We start from the raw sequence: 15,054 nt of genomic DNA on the forward strand, positions 1-15,054 counted from the left end.
TCGTACCCAGTAAGTACAGCTCCTCCCTGGTTGCTGCTCCGAGAGAAACAAAAGCTAATCAGACCTTAGCCAGAAAACAGCTCTAGCAGGGGATACTGCTGCCTGATGAGCAGTCAGTCGAGTTGGTGGGTAGTGCTAGTCTGTTACTGCTACAATGACTTATTTTCACAGCTCAGCTCAGCCCACATCCCCTGCAGCCCAAGAGCAAGAAAAAAATATATAGATATATACACATATATCACCATTCCCTTCTCATAGGTAGTAGTTGGCTGGAAAAGCTTTTACAGTCATACTAACAAGACTGAGGTACAGTTATTCAGGCATGCTAATGACCTGGACTTTGACACTCTGAAAGCTACAYGGAAGCAATTCCCCCAAATCCTGCCGTGTTGCTTGTCCGCACCACCACCTGCATGTTCTGCAGTGTGCCCTTTCCTAATAAAGGTTCACACAAGGAGAAAAGCTGTTGGATGACCATGTATCCCACCGYCTTCCAGCCTTTACAAGGCCTCACTTGACTCCATCTTTCTTCCCACAGTCCTGAGAGATCCTGCAGAAAAAAAAATGGCAGAAAAGAGACAAGACAGAGGATGCAGGAATAAGACAGACAAATAAATAGAATCTCTAAATTATCACAAATCTGTTTCTTTTAGCTGGGTCAAAAGAGACCAAGGGAAGCAAAGCAGACACATGCCAGCACCCGAGCAGAAGCAAGGCCCTGTAAGTACACAGGGAACATAAGGGACTATGTCAGRAACAGCCACTCAGCGCTGGAAGGTTATCTGAAAGGAATCTTTAGCAGAGACACACCATTAACGGATACATAGGTTTGATTCTATTACGATTTCTGTGGTTCGCTAATACAGTTCACAGAAGAAACATCACAAGTGTCCTGCTTTTCATTATTTACTTTCATTTTAATAAGCCAGGGTGGCACAAGAAGTAACAAAAAACAGTAARATTCTGCTGCCAGTCAAACACACTTTTCAAGTCAGGTGCTATAAGGCAAGGAAATGCTTATTTGACCCGAAGAGCAATCGCTCAAGAGCAGATAACTCCCCTGTCTTTCTGATATACTCAAAGTTTTCAAAAGAAAGCTGCTGGGCTTTCAAGTCAGAAACAAAACTGCACACACATAAAGGAAGGAAAGGTTCAAAGGAAAGCTGCTGGGGGCTGAGCTGCTTTCATGCCCAAGATGCAGATACTCACAGAACTGACGCGTACAGGGACAACGATGGCTTGTTACAGAGTAGCAGCGGGTTAGAAGGGGATCCTGAGCTTTTGGGRGGAGTTTTTTCAGGTTCTCGGCCACTACATTCTGCGAAGTTGCCTCTCAGCAGCTGGAAGCAGGACACAGCTGGAAAATCCAAGTGCCTTAGCCCAATCTAAAAGCAGCGGAAAGATAATGGCTCTTCTGCCAAGGCAGGTGCATTGCTCAACTTTCATCTCTTGATCACGGAGCGTCAACAGGTAACAGCCACAAGACAAGACAGTTGCTATGGATGGGCTGAAGGAAGAGTCTCTGAGYACAAGTGGGATTAGTAATAAAGTACAAAAGGGGAAAAACAACTGAAATGCAGCCCAACCGCTCCTCTCCAAGCATTAGCTTGTGGGGACTAAAATAAAGAAACAAGAAATCTGCAATAGCTACAAAAACGCCTGAGGTAGGAACTTTGATGAGCACATTGTCACTCCAGACACCTAGGAAGAAGCAGCAAATTCACACGGGATATGCCTGTGCAGCCAAACACACACACCTGTCGCCTCTTTTTTAAAAAAGGGATTCCCAGGCACACTACTAGTATTTCTGGAAAACAGAGACAACAAACCAGGCCATTAAAGCAAATTCTGTTTATTCCATTTTTGTTTTGTATTACTAACAAATCTTCATTCTAGCCTAGTAAAAATATCACATAGAAAATATCTGTCCCTTTCCACTCACCCTCCCCACCACACACACTTTTTGTTTCTTAAATAAAAGAATCAAAATTTCAAGCATGAGAGACTTTTCTTTCAAAACATTTCTGTAATAAAATTAATTCTGTTGTAGATACAAAATGCAGCCGTCATGGCCAGAGGATCTGCAATGCTACTCCAAGGCAATTAGTACTAAGAATGATCAATCAGTTTGTCTGCAAACGTAATAAGAAAATACTTAGCACTTATCTAGCACTTTTTATCCATGAATCTCAAAGTGTTTTACAAAAGCTGAAAATATGTTTTTGGCCTCATTTACAGAGAAGAAAACACCAGCTGGAACAGGAAGTGATTTGCCCCCAGTCACAGAACAATTTAAACAGCAGAGCTAAGAACAGATATCTTGTCTCTCAGCCCCAAGTCCGATCATCTGTGCCATGCTCTCTGCTTCACACAGGACAGCCAGAATCTGGCAAAAGCCCCTACTTCAGAAACACTGAACTGATTTATATGTTTTCCACCTAAAAAAAAAATAAATGAAAACCTAACAGCTATTTTAGTAAGCACTGATGTCCCAGACTGTGACACCAAGTAGTAAAACCAATCTTGGATGGAGCTGCTGCGAGCTCTGCAAAAGAAGAAAAAAAAATCTCATACTAGAAGTGTGAGCATATGTGAGAGTGGTGCGGGAAGGAGGTAATTCCATGATCTACAATGTGCAAATGATTCCCCACTTGGAGCTTAATTAAATGTGTTTGAAGAACAAATCACAAAAGAAAAACCTAAAATCTTGACACATAGTGTTATTAGATGGAGAAAAACCCATCGCTAAAAGCATGCGTGGCCTGACACCCCCTCTATTAGCAGTCTTCTGACCAGAAGTCGTTCCTGACAGTCCTGAGAAACCAACAGTGCAAACACCAGAGAAAGAGCAGCGAARGATGGTGTCTTGTCCTAGAAAGAAGTTTAGCAAGGCCAGGAGAGTTAAGACATGCAATGAGACAGAGACTAAAGGCTGACACAAGAAGCCCAGTACCCCCTCCCCCCCCAGTTCCGAGGTCAGACATTTATGCCATATCCAGGCACAAGCAACACCACATTTATTTTCCAAGCCATTACTATGCAAAATGAATGCATGACCTCAAGATGATTCTTCTCAAGCATGTGGCCACAATATGTTACCCACAGCTAGGCCCATTTTGGTCCAAACAAGACAGCAACAGGGTGCTTTCAAGTAAGGTTCTCCACATGTATCAGCACCAATTTCCTAGTGTCTACTCTGTACCTCACATGGAAGTGGATAACAGCAGGCTCCCAGCTGAGCACTTTGCATTTCCTAGGAGGGCTGCCTTGACTGACAGCTCACAGTCCTAAAACCTACCTGTATGCAGCAAAACTCAAGTGTTAATCAACAACCAAAAATTACATTTTTAACACAGGAAGGCAGGACGGCATCCTCACCAGCCCACAGTGGTATGTAAGATTACATCCAGGAGCTTATTTTATAGACAGCACAGATGCTGCAGCAGTTCAGTCTGCATCAAGCCAAATATGATGCATCAGCCAGCTGTGCTTTGAAGCKTGGGCACAGCAAATCAGGTTCTCACAGAGAACAGCACATCAAACAGGGATACATAAGCAACCTAAGTCAACAAACTCAACTGCAAATCTGCAGCAATGCAAATTAATTCAGGTCTCCCTTCTCTTTTCTGGGGAAACCCAAATGCTACTAATTCTCTGTGTTCAGAGGGCCAATATGCAGGATGGTGCCAGCAGCTCAGTCTCCCTTCCCCTCAGCAGCAGAATCAGCAGATGCCCGCAAGGATATGCTCCTTCTCTGCAGAAGCAAGTCCTCTGACATGGAGAAGGAGCTGCTCTTGCTTCCCACACCCCTCTCAGCCACCTGTCTTTCTGCTGTGCCCACCTCCTCATCCACTGCAGACACAGTCAGCTACCCTGGCTGTCTGGTATTAACATATCACCTTTCACTGGGGGGGGGGCTTTACCGAAACTAAGGCACAAAAGATTAACTGACTTGCATAAGAGTCAGGAAAACGCCTCACCTCCCCTAATTCCAGTGATTTCTCAGACCTTTCTTTCCTAACCTCTTGCATACTAAAATCATGTAAAGAGATTGTGTGAATGAGAATAGGATTTCACTTCCCTAGTAATACTGAAGGTACAAATATGGGTAGCTATGTTTCTAAGCCCCCACCATGGCTTATATCCGTTCTCTCTAAGACAGGCTGTTTGCCTCAACAAGGTAGAAGAGCATCAGTGCAGAAGGGAGCACTCCACGCATTGCAAAGCTCCATCTTTGCCATCCTAAGACAGAGAACAGGAGAGGAAAACAGATGAGCCTCTGGGAAACCAAGACAGGAATCTCAGCTACGCTTTGTTCATCAAYAAGAACAGGGAACAACAACAGTGCTTAATGCAATAGAAACCTTAGCAGTATAAACGGATGGAATCAGGAGAAACATTCACAGGCCTAACTTCAGTGGATTGGCCTTCCACAGCCAATTGGCCGGCGAGATGCTGGTTGGTAGGAGCTCCCAGGTCAGGTTTCTTGACATGAGCGATGGTTTAGTTTCCTAGAAGGTGTGAGTGTCTGGCTTTGGTGTGTCTGTGGCAGAGGCCCAGACCTGAGGAGAACAGCTGCACCGGGTACCTTCTGCACTACGTGCAGCTGTGCCTCATGTGGAAGTTAACCACGTACTCTGCATTAGTGCGCTGCACCGAGATGGCAAAAGGCTCAAAGGGGTGGAAGGTGAATGCAACCAGGCGTCGCACTGTGTGATTGATGGGTCGCCCCAGGAGTCCCGCCTGGATTTCAAACTTCAGGAGGCCAGAATCACGAGCATAAAATCTGAAAGGAAGAAAAAGTCAATTATGAATGTTCCTGACTATTGACTTTGCCATCTGGGCTCTTCACAGAGACAAGTGCCTTGTTCAACCTCTGGTACTCCCCCAGAGGCAGGAGATCTTCAGCTAGGAGTCTGGCTCTTGGCTATGCCRGAAAGTCCCTCTTATGGGAGCTAGTTTTCTACTACCTAGAAAAAACTTGACACCATTTTAGTATCACCAGGGAGAGAACTCTGCCTTTCATTTTGGTGGACTTAGCTGATTTCACAACAAGAAACAAAAAATTCAGTCCAGACCCCACCTCTGCTGGCTTTCCATCCTCTGTTAATACAAGCAGCTCTCCTTGATCCTCAAGGCAGATACACTGTACAGAACTGAGCTCACTTTCCTTAGCTATGGCCTCCTCTCCAACTGTAAGGCCATCCTTCCCCTCTCCTGGCGCTGCAAGGCAGGCTTCACACTACTGTGCCTGTGCCTTGCTACATCCCTGTTCAGAAGAGAAAGGTGAACGTTGCTATATCCAGCTCTGCTCCAGGGAACCAAACGCTACTTTACAGGTTAGTTCAGCTCAAGCCAGGCTTTGCAAGTTCCTTCCAGATTTCCAATAAAAAAAATCATCAACAAGATATCCTAGGTAGGAAGTACTTAGCGGACAGTGCTTAATAGTCACAGTAAGGGCAAGCATAATGAAAAACGGATGTGTCCTTCWGCTGTCACCTGCCTGTGGGTCAGAGGAAGCTCCTCTGTGTCTCTGAACGGGTGAATTCTGGGACACATCTTAAGGAAGAAGGGAACATTGCTTAGGGAATGGTGTAAACAGCACTGGAAACAGGCAAATCTAGAAACCTCCTCACTTCTTGAATTTCCCCTGCACACTAGAGGATGGGCTCCCTCGGCATAACAGACCTAAGCCCAGGTAACACTATCCCTATTCACTGCTATAGGAAGAGGKGATTCTTACAACCCCACTATCCCCAAGCCCTTGGTGGAGACATCTGGGATGTGGTACCTTCACAAAGCAGCTGGGCTGACAGGACTCAAGTCCTCAGCTTGAAGTTAGCTCAGTTCCTTAAATTGTTTTCTGCCCTTTTCAATCTTAGAAACAGCTGGGAGGCGGAATGATGATTCTGTGCCTTTTTCCACTATTACTTCGTACATGTGGGTATTTTGAATTTTCCTCCGGTTTTAATTCAGAGAATGCTTTTAATATCAGAGCACATTCCCCCCCCCACTAGCAATACAATGCACTCAGCGCTCAGCCTGATAGAACCGGTGATGACAGATATAGGCAATGCTGTTTCAGGAGCAGACATACTCCACATTTTAACAATACAGCCTATTGAGATCCTCATGTTCTTCCTGGAGGGCCACTCTCCTCTCCCTTCCTCTGAATCAAAGTGCCAGTCAGTGCTGCCTGAAAATTACACACAAGAACCAGCAAGAGAGTCACAATCTCGGTATTTGGCTTTTCAAAAAGCCCTTTTCCCTCCTACACAGGACTATGTATGTAGAGGGTCATTCTTTAAATAAAGTACAGCCCCTGGTCAGCTCCTCTCTCTCCCCAATTCACAATAATTTACTACTCAAGATGAAGCTCCCTGTAATCTCAAAGATGTGCTCAGTTTGGTATTTTTAAATCTATTTTTAAAAGTGCTCTGCAATCAGAGGCCATTTCCATGGGCTCTCACTCCGGGGACAAATTAGGTACTGAAATATAAAATTGTATGTCAACAGAAACAGCAAGACTAGCCTTTTCAAACTGTATGAAAATGGAAGATTTATCTGCAGACCAATTTTTTGGTTAAATGGCTCCTTATTAGCCACCTAGATGGAATTTAGAGACCCCCTATTATAGGTAAGGCTGTGTTAGAGCCTCTTCCTCACAGGTCCCATAATTTTACTCAGTGAATTTATCTTCAAATCTCCTGGAAAGACACTGGAAGATGGCAGTGATGGGGAACCTAAAGTCCTTCCCAAGACAGAAAACAACCATCAGTCTCTCAAGTAACCAGGGATGACAGTTGAACCTTCTGGGATGCAGAAAGGCAGTAAGGGTTAAAAGGACACAGTGCACAGAGRTGCTGAAACTCCTGTGTAAAATAGAGGCCTTCAAATCACACATGTCATGCCAGGAAACTACATACAGATTGTAACACCCCAAGCTGCTGAAGCATTTTGCACTCCATCCCATTCCTGGGCTTACATTTCAAATCTTATGTCCTCCCATTCCCAAGCTCTCTAGTCATAACACAAACAGCTGCATTATTTTATTAAACCCTGTTTTGCACGTGAGAAACAGAGCCGCAGTATTTCAGCTACTGAATGGTTAAGGTTAGTGCCTTATCTTCTCTTTACTTTCCAAAAACCAACAGCCTCACTGCTCTGAGGCCCTATTCAAGCCCTAATTGACTCTGCACATCTTTGAGCTTTAAAAGCATTGGTTCTGAAATGCCGGTTTGCTCAGGGGAGGGAGAGAAGGTGCCACTTTGCTTTGTTTACTACAAAGACGTAACCGCAGCAAATGACTGCGGTTTTGCTCCCTTTTGTCTGTGGGAGCTGCACACAGGTTGGCGCTGGCAGACAAACGCCGCCCCGCGAGTTTTCTGAACGTCAAGCATGAAAAGGGGGAGAGAGCAGGCTTTTCTCTGCACATTGCACAGGAGCTGGAGATCAAACCAAATCACGCAGGTAGAAAATCAATTAAATATACCTAATTTGGGAATTAGGAGCGCAGGAATAATCAGAGGTTTCCTGCCACCCGAGGCAGGGCCAGGGGAGACATGAAACCAGGTTTTGAGAATGCACTGATGAAAATCAAGTTGGGAAACAGGCCAGAACGGCCTCCCTAGGCTGGCTGAGCCCTCCACACGTGGGCAGTCAATATACAAAGCACTTAGAGAGGTCTCTTTGGTTTAGAGCGTACGTTCATTCTGCTTTTCCAGTACTGTAAGTGGAAAGACTCTTCTGCCCAGAAAATTCACTCTCTTTGAGCCTTTCAGGCGGAAGACACTGGATTCTTAACCAGTACTTCTTGTGTCCACAGCTGCAGCCAACAAGCAGGAATAAACAGTCCCGATGTTTCTGCAAGAAGCATTGCAAACCTTATTTCTGATACCAGCATCAAGATACAGATGAAAGACACAGAACAGCCCTAACATTTGGCTGAACTCCTACTACAGAAAGGAGATCACAGAAAGAAGGGGAAATGAAAAGGACAGCAGCTCATAGGGTGAGAACGGTAAATAACAAAAGCATGAAAATAGTTAAATCTATACCATCAGCATTCTGGATAACACCCAGCCCAGCACCTATTGTATTCACAGGACAAACCAGACCATTGATGCCAGCTAGCCCCATGTGCTCTAGGGAGATTCTTCCAGTACCAGAAAGTAGGTACCCAGAACCATATTACTCTGCAACCTGATAGCAAAGCTGGACTACAAAAAGATGAGGAACAAGAACACGGAAAAGGCTCAGGTTTCACCACCCATCTCTCTCCCAGGGCAGCTCATCCAAAAGACCTGAGGAGCCCTTCCACATATGCAAAATAAGAGTTATTGCAAAGAGAGGCCGAGCTCTCTGGGACTGCTGAAACAAACCCTCTGATCAAGGCACATCAGAGGAGAAAGGCATCGAGCTACCCCTTCTCGCACACATCTGATGCCATGGAGCCAAGCCAATTCAGAGTTACTTTCACACTGTTCTCCTTACATAAAGCTTTCTGGCCTGTTTCATACCTTATAGGATGATCACCGCAGGTCTTGGGCCGCTCCATGACTGACACCCACTTGTCATCATAGCTGAAAAGGGAGAGGTCAAGGTACGGGCTGCCACTGTACGACTGCGCGCTGATCGGAAGCTGGCCCAGCAGCCTCCGCACAGCCTCCGTGTGCCCTCCATACTTGGCATTCACAATAGTGTCTTTGAACCTGCAGCAAACACAGGAACAGGCTTGACTTGCAAAGGCCACAGGTAAACAGCAGAGCTTAAAAAAGCAAGAGAGGAAAACAGCTAGGGAAAGAAAAACAGTAGCCRCATAAGAACTAAAGCAGCTCATTTCCAAAGATGTATCACACTGATTCAATCATCAGCCAATTCTGGTGACCTTTATACCCTCCCTCACCATTAGTGTTTCTGCTCTGAAAGCAGGAACGGATGGAAGGACAAGATCCTGCCTATCCACAAGGTCTGGCCCCAGCTGCTCTGCAGTACAGGAAATCAGTAGGATCAGATACAGGGAGAGATGGATTAGCAGCTTATCAATCAATCAAAGTTTTATCACGAAGCCTGGAAAAAGCATAAGCAAAAGCCAGAGGGTTTTGCAGTAACAGTTGAGCCCTTAAGGTTGACTTGAGAATCCCCTTCTCTCTAGCCACTGTTTCAAGTATGCAAAGGGAGAAACCTTAGATGGGAAGAACCTTGAAGAGAAGCCTCAAGCTTTTCAGACACTACACTGAGCTGAAAGTTCTTCCTGGTGAACAGATTAACACAGGTTGGATTTCTTTTTCCAAATAAAATCTGAGCTTTCCGCAGCTGAGCACGAAYGTCATCTATCAGGAACAGTAAAATATTCCCTTTAGACTAGAAATACWCAGCCAAAAGCCAGCTCACTGTGAACAATGCACTATTATGCCCTGCTACACCAGATAAACACTCCTGCTACAGGCCCTTATAGCCAAGTGAGTGAAAAGATTCTCCTCTATTTTAATGCAAGGTAGGACTTGCTCTTCAGGTGTCCGCAGCAAGCTCGCTCTTTGCCCCTCTAAGCAACGTGGATTTCCCAACAAGGAGCCCTAGAAAGTTACAGATGAAGCCAACTTCCTCTTACTATGTCACATCAAGCTGGAATCAACAGAAGCTTCATGCCCATAAGTGATTGCCAGGAGCAAGTCAAACAAGTCACTGGAAGAATAAGACACTCCAAGTTATATAAAAATATATTCCAAGGGCAATAGCACACACTGCCTTATGAAAGCCACGTTTGACTGATAAAATATATTCTAGAAACCCTGGTTACTTTGATATTTTGCTCAGCTTTCACAATAGCTCTAGGCAGAGCAGTTCCCTTTCTCACAGCAGAGTTAAACAGGAATCACAAGTCTTTTACTGATGTTGCAGAAAACGCTACAGAGCACTATTTGATGTACATTAAGTTTGGAGAACGCAACTTGGCAAAATACATCCATTTAGGCARTGCTGGCATCCAGACAATTCTTATCTCCATGGCTCTAAACTATTGGGCAGTACTGCTTTAATAACCTCCAGGGGAAGTTATCACTCAAAGAGAGCCAGCAACATCTTTCTCTTAAAATTCCTTCTTCTTTTAAACACTGGATTGACATTACTTTTTTCCTTCCTTTCACAAAACTGACTGGGAAATACAGAATCAATGCACGAGGCTGCAAGATGAATTATATGCAAGCCAGACTCTTGCACTACTCGCTGGCTAAAGGAGCTGGATTTTCTCAGGGCTGCCATCATTATTTGATACTGGCCTTCAGCTGACAAGGGTGAGTGTGTGTTTATACAGTATAAAGCATGCTCCAAATGCTCACCGGCGCTGGATCTGCCTGGCAAAGTTGTTGCTGGAAGCTGAGCAGGGGAACTGGACTGCCTCACTGTGCAGGGTGGCGTTCCTGAAGAGGTCACAAAAGTTCTCAAAGAGCTCCAGCAGCTCATCAGACGTATTCTCAAACACAGCAATAACCTCCGTGGTCACCATGTTGTACACAACGAAGAATGAAGGCTGTGGAAAGAGGCAGAAGTAATGGTTACCCAGGAGAGCACACACAGGGAACCCATCCCCTTCCTTCTCCCTGTACAACACCACAAGCCCTGTCTCAGATTAGGGCAAAAGACTCCTACACTAATTCAAATACCTCAACAGGGACCAAATCAGCCACCTATTAACTGTGGTGTGGTTATTTATGGAGGAAACCTAATGGCCTTCCAATTTTTCATCTCAAACTGGATGCCAGTGTTTCTGTTTTTCCATCCTCTCTCTGCCCTCCACCAAAGCTAAAATGCTTTCTGAAGTGCCAAATTTAATTTTCTTTCCTGCTGATGAAATGATTCTAAACTCAGTGCTAGCTGGCAACAAATTAATTTTTCTTCTACGTGAAGAATTATTTTCTTCCTCTTCTTAATATTTCCATGACATACAGATGAGCCCTTTTAGCGTACTGTGCATCATACCACTGCCTACAAGAAGTTGTGCCCTTCAGGTACCCTGCTGGCACWGAAATGAAAATCTGAAAAATGCTAACTACTTCTTTTTAATACTGACACTTTGATGCAAGAAGGCCCGTGCACCACACTGTGGATCAGCAATGGCAGTGTTTCACGGTATGAACAAACAAGCAATAGGGGAAATGTGACCTYGTACCAGTGCAGCTATGTGGAAGGGAGAAGACATTCCTATCCCTTTGGGAAGGAGCAGATTTAACCTTTCCCCACTGAAGGGAGCTTTCATTAAAGAGGGGACTGCTAAATCCCTGTCATCCCAAAGTAAGAACTTGCCCCTACCTCAAAGCTAACACCGCAACTAATTCCCTTGGCATAAGCACACGGCTCCATGTATGCCTGGATAAGCCTTCTGTCAATAAAGACCATCTCTAAATGYTTCACCTCTTGCTCCCAAACAATTCTCAGCAATGATGGCAGGCCCTCTACCCGCTTTGGCCAGTCCTGATGACTTCTGATCTTTGAGTCTACATTTGTATTTCACACTAAAGAAAGACGACCAAATACATTTCCAAACTATGCAGTCTCTTAATACACCCACTTTTGGCCCCCCAAAAGCATCGTAAAAAAACCCACTGCAAGTTCTGTCCTTAAACCTTCTGCAGATCCTTTTCTCCTGCGAGTTCTCCCTGCCAGATGGCATTGAGACCACCCTTCAAATGCACAGTATCCCAAGCACTGTTTCAGCCACCTCTTCAGCTGCCCCAGATGCAGCCTGCACGTGGGATTTGGCCTTCAGGGCGATTCAGTCCAAGCTTCAAACAACTTTTCACTCCACCCGCCATAGTATCACAAGGTTCACCTGTTCCACAGACCCAAAATAAATTGCGATAGTATAATCCAGCCCCCACATGTCAAGTGAAGAGCACTAGGTGAGGTCACTCACTAAACTACTGCCCAAGGAAAAGAAAGCCCTTCCGAAATGCAGGGTGAGAGCAGAGAGCAAATAAGAGGTGACAGCAGAAGGAAAGAATATTTATATCTTCAAAGACTGCAAGGAATATCTTCCAACCTTAACCTGGCATAGACCTTGTATTTAACAGGAACACACATCAGTAGGATTCCCTTGACCAAGGAAACTATTCTCACTGCATTGTAGCAGCACCTGTAACACACAGGCAGAATACCATAAATAAATAAGCTGGCAAGCATAAAATTCAAGCCTAGAACAAGAAACAAGCTACATATACGCACAACACAAGTAAAAATTTTGAAAGACTCRGTGCAGATCCTGACAATACACAAGCAACCAAAAGCATAAATAACAACTTCAAGCCTCTTCACTAAGAGGCCTAAGACRACAGAAGGGCCTGAAATCAGATGAAGCTTCAAGTTCTTCTTTGGTCAGATGAGAGAAAGACAACGAGGACATTCAGCTGTTCTGCCACCAAAGTTTTYCTCAGGAAGCCCTAACAAATCACAAAGCTTAAACTTGGGCAGGTCTTTGGAGACTCCTCCGCATCTTGAATCATCCCCTGAAATAAACAGGAAATGAGGTATTTTTCCTCCAGCAGAACGGCACCTGAGGAATGCTGCAAACAAACCACAATCTGCATTTTAAAATAATCTTCAGGTGAAGCAACTCAAAAACATGTTGCAGCAAAGGAGGCACAAAAGCCTTGGTAACCACAGCAGACAGCTGAGCTGAGTTTACCACATACATTTACATGGAGATGGCTTAAGGCCTTTGTCAGGAACGTTACCCAGGATACTAACAGCAAGCAGAAAGCTGAAGATACTTTCACAAAGCTCTGACATTTTTGTGATAGTCATCTAATTTTGTATCGATGGGTAAAACTGGTTAGATTATATCTCACCTATCCTCTCCCAAAGTTACCCCCCTTCCAACAAATGTAAAATATTAAAGAAAAATGAAAAAGATCACAGTCATCCTCCAGGAAGAATTAGACTAGTTCTAAAAATTAGTTCTAAAGAATTATTGTCCATTTCCTCTATGATCTAAGTCCAGGAACTGAAAAAGATAGGGAGAAAGAGGAAGGTATGGAAAAAAAAAAAAAAAAGCCTAGGGAACAGTCAGAACAACAAGCAGCACTAGAGATTAAAAATTCTTTTCAAGTATTTTAACAAAATAGAAATGGATTAAAGGAATAAAAAAATGGAAAAAAAAGAAAAGAATGTGCTCTTGCTCAGTCTCATAGAGATCAAAAAATGATTAAATGTCTAACAGTAGTGAAATAAGATGATCAACCTGCAGGATGGTGAAACATCTGGAAGGACCCAACACTGACTAAGCTATATTTGCTCTAATTTGATTTCTTTAGTACTAAACTGAAAGGAAAAGCAACTAGCACATTAGCTAGATTTAAKAGTAGCTACTCCAATTTCAAGAGTATGTAGGCAGAAAAGAAAAGGTAATTCTACCAGGAAAAATGAAGACTATTATATTTGAAAAACATACTCTAAGATACATGTGAAAAGAGAGAACACCTCTATGGTAAGTGCATTACATGAAAGAACAGCTTAAAAAAAATCAGCTAGGGATTTGGGAAGGGGAAGTGGGTTCTAAAGGATCTGTGAGCAGAGGCAACAATCCCTTGATAACCACGTAAGATCTTTCCTCTCTCCTATTTAGTTGAGAAGAAAGTGATGAAATTACGATAGACAAAGATACTGAGGTTACTCAATACCAGAGACATCAAATGTTCACACAAGAACARAGTACAGCGGTCCTAAATAACTTATCCACTGAACAGTCACAGGCTYGGCTAAGAAATGCAGCTCACAGCATTTTACCTTCTTGGGAGCACTTGCCCCAAAGTAATAAACAGTCTGAGGAGGCAGGTAATACCTGTGAAGGATCTGTCACCCGCAGCGTGACCACATCTTCACTAGTATATTTGATAAACAGGTGGTTCTCATCCAAAAGCTGCATCTTCCACATGCGGAGCTGCCTCAGCTGATCAAAGTACTGGAAGAACCTTCTTTTTGCGATGGCACTTCCATCCTGCTCTGCCCTTCTCCACAGGTACACAAGCAGCCTGTGCTTCAAAGAGTTTATGAAGGGCTCTTTGTAGGGGTTGGCCATCCCCGTCTGTGTGTCCCGCTGCACCTCAGGATACACCGCAGACAGAGTCAGAAGATCATCCTCATAGCAGAAGCGACCGATAGTCCGTACATCAATGAAAGTACCCTCAGGTGTGACTTGAAAGACATGAATAGTCTGTTGCTGCACAGAGAGAATAGCCAAGATGTTTTTATAGAGGTACAGGCCCTGGTTGTGAGACAGGATGACTTTGTCACATTTGAATGTCCTTGTGTCACAGAGTCGGCCTGTGTGGAGGTCTATGATATGCAAAGAGTAGTCTTCCAAAGGGGACCGGGGATTAGGGGTCACAGACTCGCTGTTGCGGTAAACCTCAAAGAAGGGAGGATGAGGCTCCTCGGGCAGGTAAGCAGCAGAGCCGACAATCACATACCGGCAGTCGTCTGTAAACAAGCTGCACTCGCGGTTCAAGTGCTCGCCGTTGGAGGCCACGTTGGTGATATGGAGCAGGACAAAGAAGCGTTCAAAGAGCCGCCCCCGAATGTTGACAGATCTTTGGTCGTTGCCATTCGCCAGGATCTCTCCCTCATAGCCTTGCAGAAGGTCTTCTGCCGCCTGGCAGCCCTGATATTCATAAATCTCCAGGGAGGTTTGATCAGAGGAGAACGCAATGAAGTAGCGCCCATCAGGGGAGAACTTTCGCAAGAAGCAGGGAGGTTTCTCCACATTGACCACGGTGAAGTTGGGGAAGACGTTCTGGTGGAAGACGCGGACCTGGTGCCAGTGGGTGCCGGCTTTGCCGGAGCTGATTCGTCGGCGCTCCAGGCGGTGGATGACATTCTGGTTCTGGATGCGGCGGGGCCTGATCGTGGGGGCGTCATGGTCCATGATCGGAGCACTACTTCATCTTCACCCTGCTGGGGAGGAGAGCACACGTGCACCCTGGGACCCCGCTGGGACGGCGGCGGGGGGGACACGGGGAGCGAGAGCGGCTTGCTGAGGCCAGGGGATGGGGGCGGTTAAGG

General features: G+C 44.9%; 1 protein-coding gene across 1 annotated transcript; it reads right to left on the bottom strand.

The window, feature by feature from the left end:
- Positions 1–1,836: 1,836 nt before the first annotated feature.
- DET1 (DET1 partner of COP1 E3 ubiquitin ligase) lies at positions 1,837–14,954 on the bottom strand. The gene is made up of 4 exons (XM_085308666.1): positions 13,835–14,954; positions 10,338–10,528; positions 8,520–8,711; positions 1,837–4,786 (listed from the first exon to the last, which is right to left on the bottom strand). The coding sequence occupies exons 1-4, from the start codon at positions 14,915–14,917 to the stop codon at positions 4,597–4,599; spliced, it is 1,656 nt and encodes a 551-aa protein (XP_085164792.1). The 5' UTR covers positions 14,918–14,954; the 3' UTR covers positions 1,837–4,596.
- Between the last annotated feature and the right edge of the window lie 100 nt (positions 14,955–15,054).

The sequence above is a fragment of the Rhea americana genome, unplaced genomic scaffold (genome assembly GCF_003343005.1).
Source record: "Rhea americana isolate MKP2758 unplaced genomic scaffold, rheAme1 scaffold_28, whole genome shotgun sequence".
Taxonomy (NCBI): domain Eukaryota; kingdom Metazoa; phylum Chordata; class Aves; order Rheiformes; family Rheidae; genus Rhea; species Rhea americana.

Excerpts from the sequence above, each read along its gene's own strand:
- DET1 (XM_085308666.1), bottom strand. The coding sequence starts at position 14,917 with ATGGACCATGACGCCCCCACGATCAGGCCCCGCCGCATCCAGAACCAG. Across the intron at positions 10,529-13,834 it reads GGGTGACAGATCCTTCACAG|CCTTCATTCTTCGTTGTGTA; the intron begins GTATTACCTGCC and ends CTCTTTCCACAG. Across the intron at positions 8,712-10,337 it reads GCCAGGCAGATCCAGCGCCG|GTTCAAAGACACTATTGTGA; the intron begins GTGAGCATTTGG and ends TGTTTGCTGCAG.